The sequence below is a fragment of the Colossoma macropomum genome, unplaced genomic scaffold (genome assembly GCF_904425465.1).
Source record: "Colossoma macropomum unplaced genomic scaffold, Colossoma_macropomum, whole genome shotgun sequence".
NCBI lineage: Eukaryota > Metazoa > Chordata > Actinopteri > Characiformes > Serrasalmidae > Colossoma > Colossoma macropomum.
The window spans coordinates 14,126,807-14,140,386 of record NW_023494797.1 but is presented as its reverse complement, the minus strand read 5'-3'; the positions used below and the strand labels follow the sequence as shown (position 1 = coordinate 14,140,386).

Genomic DNA, 13,580 nt, shown 5'->3' with positions numbered 1-13,580 from the left:
TTATTTGAGTTTGGACCACATTTCAGATATTATAGCTCTACCAGTGACGATTCAGAATGGCACTGCTTTGCTTGGGAACCATGCTGTGTTGTTTTTCTGCTTATGCTGTACGACTGTGTTTCTGGATTTCCACTTTCTTCTTCATCTAAATGTTGTGTGTTTGTTTTGTTGTCAGGTATGGGCATTTCTCTGGGATCAATAGGAAAGTGCAGTTGACTTATCTTCCCCATGGACGACCTAAGACTTCCAGTGAAGAGGAAGGTAAATGAGGAATCATTAATAACGTGTGCACTCTGTTTTTGTTGCTATAGATTCATCCAGTGTTCGAGAAACGTTGTGTAATGGGTTTGTAACATGATGCTGTTGTTTATTTGATCTGCAGACACACGTAAGGATGGTCCGTCCTTGCTGCTGGTTTTGAAGTGGGGGGGTGAGCTGACCCCTGCAGGCCGTGTGCAGGCGGAGGAACTAGGCAGAGCTTTCCGCTGCATGTACCCCGGAGGACAAGGTGCAGACTGAGAGCAGGCTGGAGTTTCATCCTGTCCTTCCTCAGGACTTTTACTTTGTTCATACTGGGCCTTCTTACTCCTCTTTCATAGTTCCTTTGTTTGTTTGTTTGTTTCTTTCTTTCTTTCTTTCTTTCTTCCTTTCTTTTTATTTCTGTTTTTGACTTTCCTCACTTTTCTCAATCTTGTTCTTTCTTTCATTCATTCTTTCTATTTCTATTTCTATTTCTATTTCTATTTTCCCAAGTTTATTTCTTTTGTCCTCCATTTTCTGTTTCTTTCTTTCTTTCTTTCTTTCTTTCATTTCTCTCTCCACATTTAATTCTTTCTTCCTTTCTTTTTATTTCAGTTTTCACATTTTTCGTTCTTTGTTTTTCTTTCTTTCTTTTTATTTCAATTTTTCACATTTTATTCTTTCTTTCTTTCTTTCTTTCTTTCTCTCTGTCTCTCTCTTCCCTCCTTTTTTATTCCCCCACCCTCTTGGTTAAGGACGTGCCTCATGTGCTTCTCTCGTGTCCCGTGGAAATCGCTTCACTCATTGTTCTCACGTCTCTCATGCCGCAGCGCTGACTGCCTTTACTGCAACACGGCCAAGATTAGATTGAGTGACACCAAACCCAGAGAGGAGAATGCTTTAGCCTAATGCTTCAGCTTTATGTTCACTTTTCTAGTCCTGTTAACACCCCATATTCCTCTTACTGTAAATACAAAACTCATTAATAAAGTACTGACACATATTCTGATTATTTGCAAATATTGATTATGATCTGAATATTGAGCTTATATCATGTCTTTTCATATTAATTTAATGGCCAGTTTCTTCACAGCAGTCCATAAATGATATACCTGTTTTGTTTTCCTTTTTTGTTTTTTCTTTTTTGTTTTTTTTTTGGTGATACAAAATTAAGCAACACCGTAAATATCACAGTGATCTTAATGTGCCTCAATATGTGCATATTTTTCATATCTTATATGTGTTTTATAGGCATTTTATGCTAATGAGTGTCTTTAACACCAGGGTTCATTTCACTGCTTTGTTTCGCTCTACTTGTGGCTCTTCTCATTGCCAAATGAGACATTTCAGTAACAATGCATGCATAGCAAGATACAGTGGTGTGCAAAAGTGTGGGCACCCCAGTCATATGACCTGCTTCGTTGATTTTTTACGTGAAAATAAGTTTACGCATCCTCTAACAGAAAATACACTTTTTCACATTTTAATGCACAATTTCTGTTCATTTGCTAAATGTAACATATTTGGGGGAAAAAAAAGCATAAAATGTGGCCTGTGCAAAAGTTATGGCACATTTTATTTATGTTCCAGTATGTTAAACCCAGCAAATAAGTAGAAGTTGTGCACTAGAATTTGCAGAAAAATGCCACATTTAAGTTCCCTGTAGAGGACTTGTTCAGTTTTTTTCACTCAGAAACTCAACAAAACATTATCTGACCGGGGTGCCCAAACGTTTGCATGCCACTGTATATCAGTTATCGCAGAAAGGCTAAAGATATTGAGATATACATATTTATGCATGTTGCTCAGCCCTAAAGTGTTGTAGGCAAATTTCTCAGGGTGCAGACGGTACTGCTGGGTCTTTGCATAGATCTTTTACTGAATTATGATTATGGGTTAATGAACTCACTGTAATTTTTAATCAATATAGATTTTTTTTATTAATAGCATTTGTCTTGGCTGATGTCATTTGATCACAAATGGGCAGAAAGTTTTAAATAATTACTATCTGTTATCAAAGTTACACATGTAGGGGTGAGATACAGGAGAGTGATATTCACATTCCCTTTTAAATTCTCTGTGTGTGCTGTAGAACCTCTGCAGTAATTTGTATGATAAGTGGGTTTGTGGTCTAGGTGATGTACTAATGCATGGACAAGACTTGTATTTGTCTGGGTCTTCCTTTAATGTACAACTATGATGTCCTGTTGTTTGTATGTTCAGGAGATTACGCTGGTTTCCCTGGCTGCGGCCTGCTTCGGCTCCACAGCACCTATCGCCATGACCTCAAAATCTATGCCTCTGATGAGGGCAGGGTGCAAATGACAGCAGCTGCTTTTGCCAAGGTACCACTCAAATACCTGCACCGTTCAGATTAACTAAGAAGGGTGTGTGTGTGTGTATAAGGGTGTGTTTGGGTATACTTTGTCTATGTGCAGAGTTGACGGAGGTCATGGTAACTGATCTTTGTGGTGTTCCTGGCAGGGTTTGTTGGCGCTGGAGGGTGAGCTGACACCCATCCTGGTGCAGATGGTAAAGAGTGCCAACATGAACGGCCTGCTGGATAACGACATAGATTCTTTGAGTGGCTGTCAGCACCGCGTCAAGGCCAGGCTTCATGAGATCATGCAGAAAGATCAGCTCTTTCAGTGAGGAAGACTTTGAAAAGGTGAACTTGCTGAAAACCAGGCTCAGACCTGCCAGATGACGTCAACAATCACCAATATAATACATTGCTACTTTAGTTAGCTTTTAAAAATGTTTTCAAGATGTTTTTATTGCGAATACAGCGTTTTATTTGTCAGTCTGCCATTATTTAATATATTAAATAGAAAGCTGTTTCAATTTTGCAGTTTCACTTTGTAAATACTACAAAACTGAACAATTAACAAAATCCCTACCTCTGCGATTATGCTAAGCCCCTCCCATTTTATATCTTTGTTGTGATGTCAGCACTCATCAGTGCTCAAACCTTTCAGGTGTTTAAACCACCTTTTAAAATTAATTTTCATTATTTCACAAGTAATATCCATGTATCACAAGTGGAAATCAAATCTTAAGGCAGATAACTTGTCAAAAAATTAAGGTAACTAGATAATTACGGTATTTTTTATCGCTTAATTCCATTCTTGTTCATAGAATTCTTGAAATATTGAATAAAACATTTAAAAATACGTTTTGGCAAATAGCTAAAAATTGTTGTGGCAAGTGACTCCAAATATTTGCGCTGTAGTATAGCTGTCATGTATTTCATATGTTTTTCCTTACTAAACTGAAAAGTAACAGTGAAGATCAAAGCAAAGTTTCTAAAGAAGCTAAGGTGTCCACAAACTTTTGACAAGCCTTGTTCGTATGTAAAAGATTGTGAATAATTGTGCTGTGTATAGTCCTATCCAGTGTGTTATAAATAGCTAAACAGGATTTACATGTATATTGATTTTATTTTCCTGCTCAGCTTGCTCCAACGTGCAGCACCTCTCTGGTGAACTCTATGAGGGCAGTTGAGAATCCTGTGAGCACATGTGATAAAGTCTACAGTCTCGTCCAGAGCCTCACTTCACAAATCCGCAAGAGACTGGAAGATCCCAAATCTGCAGGTTACTCCCCTGATTTCTTCTGATTGACACATATCCCTTTAATAACAAGCTTAAATACTCCACATTATATGTTCTGCTTTAAAAACACATAGGCCTAAAGCCAGCTAAGGATTACTGTTCAAACTGAACAATAAACTGAACTAAAGAGCTTAGAATGACTCATGAGTGCATGTATGACTATGTGATTTTGGGCAAGTGTGAATGTGCTTGGTTCTTTGACAAGAGCATACATTTCCCATTAGGGGCGATGAAGATCATACTGTTCAGTTCAAATCAGTTTGATTTGAGTCAATTCATTGTTGTTTTTTTTCTACTTATCAGATTTGCAGCTATACCACAGTGAGACTCTAGAGCTGATGCTGCAGCGCTGGTCCAAACTGGAGAGGGACTTCCGCATGAAGAGTGGCCGATACGACATCAGCAAGATCCCAGATATTTATGACTGTGTGAAGTATGACGTGCAGCACAACAGCTCTCTGGGCCTGGAGGACACGCTGGAGCTGTTCACACTGTCCCGAGCTCTGGCTGACATTGTTATACCGCAGGTACACACGCATGTCCAAGCCAGACAGGGTTAAAGTGGTGGCATTGAGCCTCATTCACCAAGCCTTCTTAAGAAGAAATTTCTTACACACACTTTTGCAGTTTTCATGAAGATTCTGACATTTACCAATATTTTCTTATTTGGGATTTGTTCTTGGGTAAGAACAGAATCTATGCACACTCAAAAGCACAAAGGTGCGAACAATTCTGCAGTTCAGGAACACGTCATGAATCTGGCGCAGACTTTTTCTTACATTTTTCTCAATAACAAATTTAAGAAAAAAATGTAGGAAGATAGTAGTGAATAAGGTCTGTTGTTCTTATTAGCTGTGTGTCTTGTAGGAGTGTAAATCTCTGACCTCACAGTCATTTGATTTTATTAAGATTCTTTAGGAAACCATTCAGTGCGTCACAAAATCTTAAATTTCATCATGATTTAATTTTAGTTGATTTCAATCTATTTATTTATTTTTATTAAACACTGAGTTTACAAATGTGATTGTAGACACAATTTACACAGTAGTGAAATATAGGTAGATAACATAGATACAATAGATATGATAACATTTTTTTTAATTTTTTAATTTTTTCAAGTATTTTATTTTGGCCAAAAATTGAGTGCATACTTTATTGAATATTACTTTAATCAGTTATGATGAATTCTAACATTGCAATATCAATGCAGTATAATCACTGCTCACAGATTGGTGCATATTGATGCACTGATGTATTTTTACACCCTAATGCCTTGCGTTTGCAAAATGTACAGACCTGTGGTTATAGTCACTTTTTTATTTTGATAGTCCCCTATGGATTATCTAGAGATGCTCTGTGGATTCTCAACAACGTTAGGGTTGGGATAAGGTTTAGGATTAGATTTACTAATACATATTTAAAGTTTAATTGCATTTAATAAATACTTAGTTGAATGTTAGTTGACATCTTCAGTGAACTCTCCAAAAAAAGTGTCTCTCCAAAGCAAAGTATTTTTGACAGCACTGCACAAACTTTATTATTATTACTATATTTTTAGCTTGTATTCTCTCAAATATGTGTTTTTACTTAAATGTGATTTGCTCATTTTGCTGTATCTGTGCAGGAATATGGCATTAACAAGGTAGAGAAATTGGACATAGCCTATGCCTACTGTCTGCCACTGGTCAGAAAGATCCAGCTGGACCTGCAGAGAACCCACGAGGACGAGTCTGTTAACAAGCTCCATCCATTGTAAGTTTTTCTCTCTCTCTCTCTCTCTCTCTCTCTCTCTCTCTCTCTCTCTAATGGCATAGTCCTCACAGGACTTATGTTAGACAAAAAAAACACAGAGACAGTACATTATCATCCAAAATTGAATTATATATTTTCTTTTTGTGTGGGATGTTCATGCTCAGATATGTCCTCCTGTCACAGGTATTCCCGTGGTGTACTGTCCCCTGGCAGGCACGTGCGGACGCGGCTGTACTTCACCAGCGAAAGTCACGTCCACTCCCTGCTCAGCATCTTCCGTTATGGAGGCCTGCTGGACGTAAGCACTACAACCATCTCGAGATAGAAGCACAGTTAGACTTCATGCATACATGGCTGCCTAACTGACTGAGCTTTTGGCCCATTTGCAGGAGGAGAAGGACCAGCAGTGGAAAAGAGCCATGGACTATCTGAGTGCAGTCTCTGAACTCAACTACATGACTCAGATAGTCATCATGCTGTATGAGGACAACAACAAGGTATGTGGTGTTTTCCCTAAATGCTGCACAACCTCTTCACAACACACTGAGGAAACAGCACTCAGGCTCTCCGCTGGTTCATCTGGTATTCTGTTCAGTGAAATAATTTGCATGATTTATTACTCCAAATGCAGTCAATCTTATGATTTTTGTTATCTGAACTTTTGTACTGGAGCTGCAAGGCCAATGTAGCTAACAAGTTAATTGAGTAATCACAGATATACCTGCTTATGTAGTTTCTGATACTGTAGGACATACTATTATCTCTAAATATGGACAAAAGTACACAAACTCCAGGTGTTCAGATGGCTGCTATGACTGTTTTTAGCTGTGCAACATACTTTTGTCAGCTTCACAGCTTGACACAGTTTAAGGCAAGCATGTGATGATAGCGTTCAGTTTGCACAATGTTAACTGGTGGCCATAGATTTCCATTGCATTTTAACTACATTAGCCTTGTAGTCCCAGCACCAAACTAAAGAAGCAAACTTCAGACACCAGTCATGTCTTGGCCGATTGACTGCATTTAGGTTAAAGGGAGTTACATTTTTCACTGAACTCTTCCTGTTATACAGCATGGGTCAGTGTGATTCCAAAGATGGACTTTAGCTTAAGGCTTAAGTTGTGGATGTACATTGAGAATAAATGGTTGAATTTCTTTTCTTCTTTTTTGTTAATGGAGGACCCCTCATCAGAGGAGCGTTTTCACGTGGAACTGCATTTTAGCCCAGGGGTTAAAGTGTGTGAGGAGGAGAATGCACCGATGGGCTTCGGCTTTCGCCCTGCTTCTTCTGAGGTGAGCTCTTCCTGCACCGTTACTGTGGAATTGTGCTAATATTGAATAATTGTGTTGCACAACATGATTTGTGGATGACATTTTGGTGCTTTAAGTGTGCAAATACGGAAATATGTTAGCGATTTTGCGATAAATAGTGTCACAATATATTTTTCTGAGCACATCATGACTGTCGTCAGTACTAGAATGCCAAACAACTTCATGTACATTAGCGTTTAAAAGCTTGATATCACTAGGCATATTAAAAGTTTGTTAATTTATGTGTAATTATTTATTATACATTGTGGCTTTAAATATTACAAACTATTCCCCAAAAGGTATTTTTGCATGTTTCATTCAGTATGTCACGAATTCTGTTAACAAGAAGTTAATAAATGACAAATTATTTACTGCAAACAATATTTATTTTAATTTTTTTGCCTGCTTTGAGATTTGAGCTTGACTTTTCCAGCAGTCCTACTAATTATTTTAAACCTATAAAGTTGCACTGGACTAACACATTAGAATAATTTTATAGACATATCCACAGCATGTTTCTTTTTATATTATTGAAAATTTGAAAATTTGATTAGTGATTTCAGTCTTTTGAATGCTAATGTATCATTTACATTAATAATTGAATGCTAATGTATCATTTACAAACAGATGTAGACTTATTAAAGGGAGTCTGTAAACAACAACAATGTAAACAATGGTAATTGCATGAACAGCCTAGTAACTCATATTTTAGTAATTATTTTTCATCAGTTTCTTCCTGTTCATTCTTTAATAGTTTATTTTTTTACATATTCAATTAAAATTTTAATGTTCAATTAAATTTTTTTGATGCATTTTGTCTTAAATATCGAGATATTATGCGTTCATATATTGCAATATTAAATTTTCGCTATATCACCTTTAACTGGTGCCTCTGTATTTGCGTGTTTGTGTGTGGTGGTGTTTTTAATTGATTTAGAATGACCAGAAGCAGCCCGACCCTGGCAGCTTGGAGAACCTTGTGCGGGACGAGCCGGACCGGGCCTTGCCTCTGTCCGAATCAGTCAGCACTCAGCGCAGATCCCCTCTGATCCGAAACCGCAAGACTGGTTCCATGGAGGTGCGGCTCAGTGTCCATCATGCAAATCCAGCTTTATCAATCTACTAATGCAAATGTACTCTTATCTGCACTGCTCTATACACTGGCCAGACATGTTTACACTGGCTGTGATACAGTTGCATTGCAACTGCTCTTACACTGACCCTTGACCAGATAGTGATCTATATGATGTCAGGGTGACTGAATTAGACTTGGTTTTACGGGTCTGTGCTTAAGGGTTTATGCGCCTGTGTTTTGTTGCAGGTCCTGTCAGAAAGCGCGTCCTCTAAAGCAGGCAGCCATCGCCTCTTCCCCTCCTGCTCACGTCAGTCTCCAGAGATGAAGCAGAGTGGATTAGGTGGGTATCATGTGTCTTGTTTGTCTCAACCATCCACACTGCCCTGCCTCTCTGTCCCTTCTGTCAAGAAAAACACTGCCTAGATCCAGACGCATAATGACTCCTTCACTGACGTAAAGTAGGTGGAAAAGTGATTAGTCAAAACCCTAAATAGTGTGTAGTACGTCAGTTAGGAAGACATCTCAGACTCAGGAACTGTCTGGGAGATGGGTGGTGTTTTGTCCTTGGTGTGTCCTTGGATCTCTGTAGAGTCCACTGATGTTAACTTGGTTGTTTTTAGTGCTGAACAAATTTCCATATTGCAATTATATTACAACACATTGTGATGTTAAAGCTGACAGTATATTAAAAAGACATAAGTGAATTCTTAATGTGACTTAAGTGGTCAAATATTGCCCCAAGTTAAAGAAACACCCTGGCCAAAATAGAAAAGCTTAACTCTTGGCTACATCTGTTGAAAACATGCTACTCTTATTCTTCAGCAGTGCTGCAGATTAGGAAACACCTCCTGATGATGTGTTTTGAAGATGAAAGGGACTTTTGGAAAACTACAGTTGCCATGGGGTTGATTTTTGGGGACAGGCTTTTTTCTTTTGACTTAGTTTTTGTCCCCAGTTAGCTTGCAAAGGCAGATAGGTAATGTTACGGCTAGGAAGCCAAATATCTTATTGCAGCTGTATAACTGTAGCAATCGTCTTCAAATCATCATCACAGTGGAGATAATGGATTACTCAAACTACACAAATGATTCATCAGATCAGGAGAACAAGTTAAAAGTTTACAGTGTAGCTGGCTGTCTAGATATCTTACCTCAGTTTGGCTCTTTTCTTCGGCTGAAATGGTTAAAATGTGTCTCTGGTGTCCATTTTGTGCTGAATAAAGACATAACTGGTTTTGTTTTTCTTCATGATTATGTGTGATGAGTTACACTAATGCTAGCTGGTTGAATTTGTTGTATGCAGTTAGGATGGGTTGACACCAGAGGGAATTCCAGTGGTTGTATAATGCATGCTGGATAACGTAGTGAGAAAACATTAATGAACTAAAACATAAAAACAGTACAAAATAGTAAATTCTATTAAACCAGACAGGCTGAGGGATATTATGCTGCACTACAGAATACTACGTAACACAGCAAAAAGCACCTTAAACTCTAATTTTAGGCCAGAAAGCCCCTTTAATTTGAAAAATGTGTAACACTTCGTTCATCTAAACACCCACAGAAACACATCTGGAGCATCTGTGATTGGTCAGGATGTTCACAGTAAGAACATTTTAGTGATTTGTTAGAAGCTAATTTATGTCTTTGATAGTGTTGCAAAAGCCAATATTTTGAAAACAATAAAAGCCATATGATGTGTTTTTTTGTCAAAGAAATGATGACACACTTGAGATCCACCATAATAAATGCAGCAGTAGACTTTCACAGCTCCGAGCCATGACAGTTACTGTAGTGCAAGTTATGTGAATGTGATTAATATTAAAGAAATAAGTTAACTGTGTGATTAATACCAAATTAAATATGGACCTGTGATGAACTAGTTTTTCAATCAAGTTAACAAAGTAATAGCATGTTCTCTAGAATGTGAAAGGATGTTTATCAAAGTTTGTAGTGAGAACTAACGTAGTGTAGTGTGTGCAGTACAGAGTGTCTCCATGAATTAATGGCAATAACCATTATTCATGCATAAGGCGTTCACTTTCATGTTTTATATAGACTAAAATGTGGTACTGAGGTTGATGACGGCTAAAACAAACATGAACAGTGTGTTAGATGCCAGTTGGGTTTGGCCTTTGTCTAAATTGCTCTGCCCATACCTGTAGACTGTATTGTCCTTTTGTAGGTTGTTACATAAACCAGCAATGTGAAATAATGTTTATCATCTGTAGTTGTATGTTTTGTTCATCTAAATACCTTTTTAAATTGCTCATAAAGCCTTTTTTTTAATATGCTTTAATATGAGGTGCTTTAATATGAGGTGCTTTAATTACCCACTTACTTTCATGGTAATTGATGCTGTATGTAAAGCTAAATCTGAATAACAGCATGTGTTTGTAGTGAGAACTAATGTAGTGCTCTAACCCCCCTCCACAGGCTCTCAATGTGCAGGGCTCTTCAGCACCACTGTCCTCGGGGGGTCCTCTAGTGCCCCCAACCTGCAGGACTACGCCCGCACACACCGCAAAAAATTCTCCTCGGGCAGTCTGACCTATAAAGACGGTATGTGCTCCGATGAGCTATTCTATTTTTCCCCAAGAGTCAGTGAGGGAGTGCTGTGGTTAGAGACTCTTAGGTCAGGGCACTTCCATCTTAAGCCTAGTTAAAAGAGAAGCTCAGCTGTAGTGTTAATGCTAATGTTGCTGACTGTGATTTTAAGCCTGTAGCCACTAGTTTTTAGCATGGTGTTGTTTTCATAATGCTAATTGGTGGCTGTTTGCTTTCATTTATTGTTAGCAACATTACCTGTATTGACTGGATGATCCCTGTAAGAGGGAACTGTAAAGAAATTGTTTTTAGTAGGGAGATAGTCCTCATCATATCACAAAGTCTCCGTTTCCTGCTCACATGAAATGTGTAGGGTCATCTTGTTGTCATGGTCTCTTCATTATTGTCCTTTGTTTAGCAGCTCATGGAATCTGTGCACTCGCCATTCATTGTCTTGGCATGTTCGTGTCTTCAGTGTACACTGATTCATCCCAGCATTTTCACTTTATATTTCTTTGTCCAATGTTGCTGTTACAATACAAGGGTTACTTAATTATAGGGAAAATCCGCCAATTTTTCAAAATTACTTGTTAATTCAGTAAATGAGATGTAAAAAAAAAAAGGGTAATTTAGTGTGGTCTGATGTGAAATCCAGTTCCTTTACAGTGGTGATGATAGGAACCAGGGGTTGCAGTGTCTACAATGCAAATATATTTTATTTGTTATTCAACACAACCATTGCATGTATGTGTGATCTGAATTGTTATGTGTAAAAAGTTCTCGTTGGGTACGACTTTGCTGTACAACAAACTGCACATAAATGTATTTTAAAAATTGTGTTTTAATCCAAAAGCTTATCAAACTGTGTTTCAGGCATCAGGCAGCATATTCGTAACCCTATCATGTAATAGCTTTCTGGAAGGGAGCGTCAGATGTCTGGTTCCCATCATCACCACTATGAACAGTTTTGATTCAGTAAGTTTTTCTAGAACTGAGCATTTCACATCAAAACATTCTGAAAGACTTTATATTTTAACAGTTCAATTCTGCGTCCTAATTTTGAAAAATCTGTGGACTTCCCCTTTAAATAGCAAGTCACGTCATGTAAGTTCATACTTATCCTCTGGCTTCTACTTTATAGTTAAAGAAATACTTCAGTATTTTTGGACCTAGTCTTTATCTGCAGCATCTGTGGCATACGGTCGTTTATATACATATGTGTCCTTTGGTTGGGCGCCCCTGGTGAAATGACGTTTTGTTGATTTTCTCTATGAACATAAGTACTCCTTCTCTACAGAGAACTGAATTATGTACTGAATTTATCATACTGGGGAGAAAAAAATAAAGCATAAAATGTGGCCTGTGCCTGTTTTGTGTTATACTTGTCTCCAATGTGTTAAACTCTGTATTTACATTTACAAAACGTGTTCTCTGTAGAGGATGTGTTAACTTTTTGCATATAAAAAAATCAACAGAACATGTAATTTGACCCAGGGCCTATGTGTGATCAGTTAATATTTGAAATAGAAACAAATTATGGAAATCAAAACTTGGATTTGCCATGATAAGTGAACACGTACGGTGTGCTTTTGTTGGCCTAGTTAGGTTAGTTATAGTATGCTAACTCTAACCAATTGTAGGGTTTTTTTGTTCTCTTTTTCTCAGTATGAGATAAAAATAGTTAAAATTGTAAGTTTATAAACTTTAGCAGGGTAAGCTCATAAAACAAAATATTAATTATTAATGTCTGAAACTTAAAGCGTTCAAATTGCAACATTAAATAAAGTGAATAGACTATAAAAAAAACATAATATAACCAAATGATTATGTCTGAAACTACATAGGTACAAATTATTAATAGACTATATGCGATTACAGACAGCTTAGAGCGCACCCCCATTTGTTTCTAATGCAGCCTCATTGATATTGGTCTTGAACCGGACCTGAATGACCCCCTTTTGATTTCTACAGACTTTCTCCTGCAGTCAGGATCCTCTTCCTCTTTTCCAAGAAATGAAATTCTTCACCCTGAAACCACATTTAGGTAGATAAGGTTGCCTTTTCACAGAGTGGTGACATTTGAAGTAGAGCAGTCCTTCCAGAATGTTCCTAGGCTGCCCGTTGTGGAGAGCTCGATTGTCCACAAGGTGGCAGCGTGACTCTATGAGGGGCCATTTCTCCCTGCTGCCATTTTCCAAGCAGTGTTTTGTGTGCTGTAGTGTTACTGTACCTATAATGTCTGTGCTCTCACTTCTCTCACATGTCCACATATTTGATGTTCATTCAAGTCTGTGATGAATCTCTATTCCAGTGTAAACCTAAATAATCTAGTGTACTTAATTTTTAGCCCCCCAGTTCTCACTGTAGTCTATCTGTGGTCTCTACAGGCATCTCCTGTTGCACTTTTAGTGTTACCGTGACTATTATGTTGACTGTATGTGTGTGTTTGTGTGTGTGTGAGGGGAAAAATGATAGATCTCACTCTCAGGATGTTGTTCAAGTCCGTCCACCATTTTGTCCTCAGAAAGAGATGCCATCTCATAAGATGGTGTCTCACTGTACCATAGGGAAGTGCCCTGAGGCAGAATTTTTAGGAAAAACAGCCAGCTACATTATTCTCACCACGTTTTAGTCGCAGTCAGGATATTGAAGATTAAAACAGGCACTGAGCTGAGAGGTACCCGGGACACTGCACCACAGGAGTAGCTTACTTGTTCCTTTCAAAGAATATATGCACAGATTATTAAACGGATATAAATTACAGCATTATGTCTCATTTTTGTGTGGTTTGGGACTGATACCTGCTTTAGCAGGATAAATACAAAACTGTATAAAAATCAGAGACCAAACTCGCTTCATTCAATGTCCAGTCAAAACTTCCATTAAGTTTTGTTTTTTTCTGTGTACAAGTTATTCATTTTTCAATGTCTGGGGAAAAAGCAAGAAGCGTACAGTACTGTGCAAACATTCAGCACCTAAACACGTTATTTAAACCCATTCATCTGGTCAAGAAGTGTGTTTGTAACAACGCATAACGTTAAA

The 13,580-nt window shown here is 37.9% G+C and overlaps 1 protein-coding gene across 1 annotated transcript in view; it reads left to right on the top strand.

Annotated features, from left to right (window-relative positions):
* ppip5k1a (diphosphoinositol pentakisphosphate kinase 1a) overlaps positions 1-13,580 on the top strand; it is a 55,519-nt gene that overhangs the window by 20,938 nt on the left and 21,001 nt on the right. The window contains 14 exon segments of the mRNA XM_036584368.1: positions 176-261; positions 383-508; positions 2,464-2,585; positions 2,725-2,880; positions 2,882-2,908; positions 3,695-3,836; positions 4,158-4,381; positions 5,479-5,606; positions 5,790-5,904; positions 5,996-6,103; positions 6,786-6,899; positions 7,855-7,995; positions 8,239-8,332; positions 10,428-10,553. Coding sequence (XP_036440261.1) covers positions 176-261; positions 383-508; positions 2,464-2,585; positions 2,725-2,880; positions 2,882-2,908; positions 3,695-3,836; positions 4,158-4,381; positions 5,479-5,606; positions 5,790-5,904; positions 5,996-6,103; positions 6,786-6,899; positions 7,855-7,995; positions 8,239-8,332; positions 10,428-10,553 — 1,709 coding nt within the window.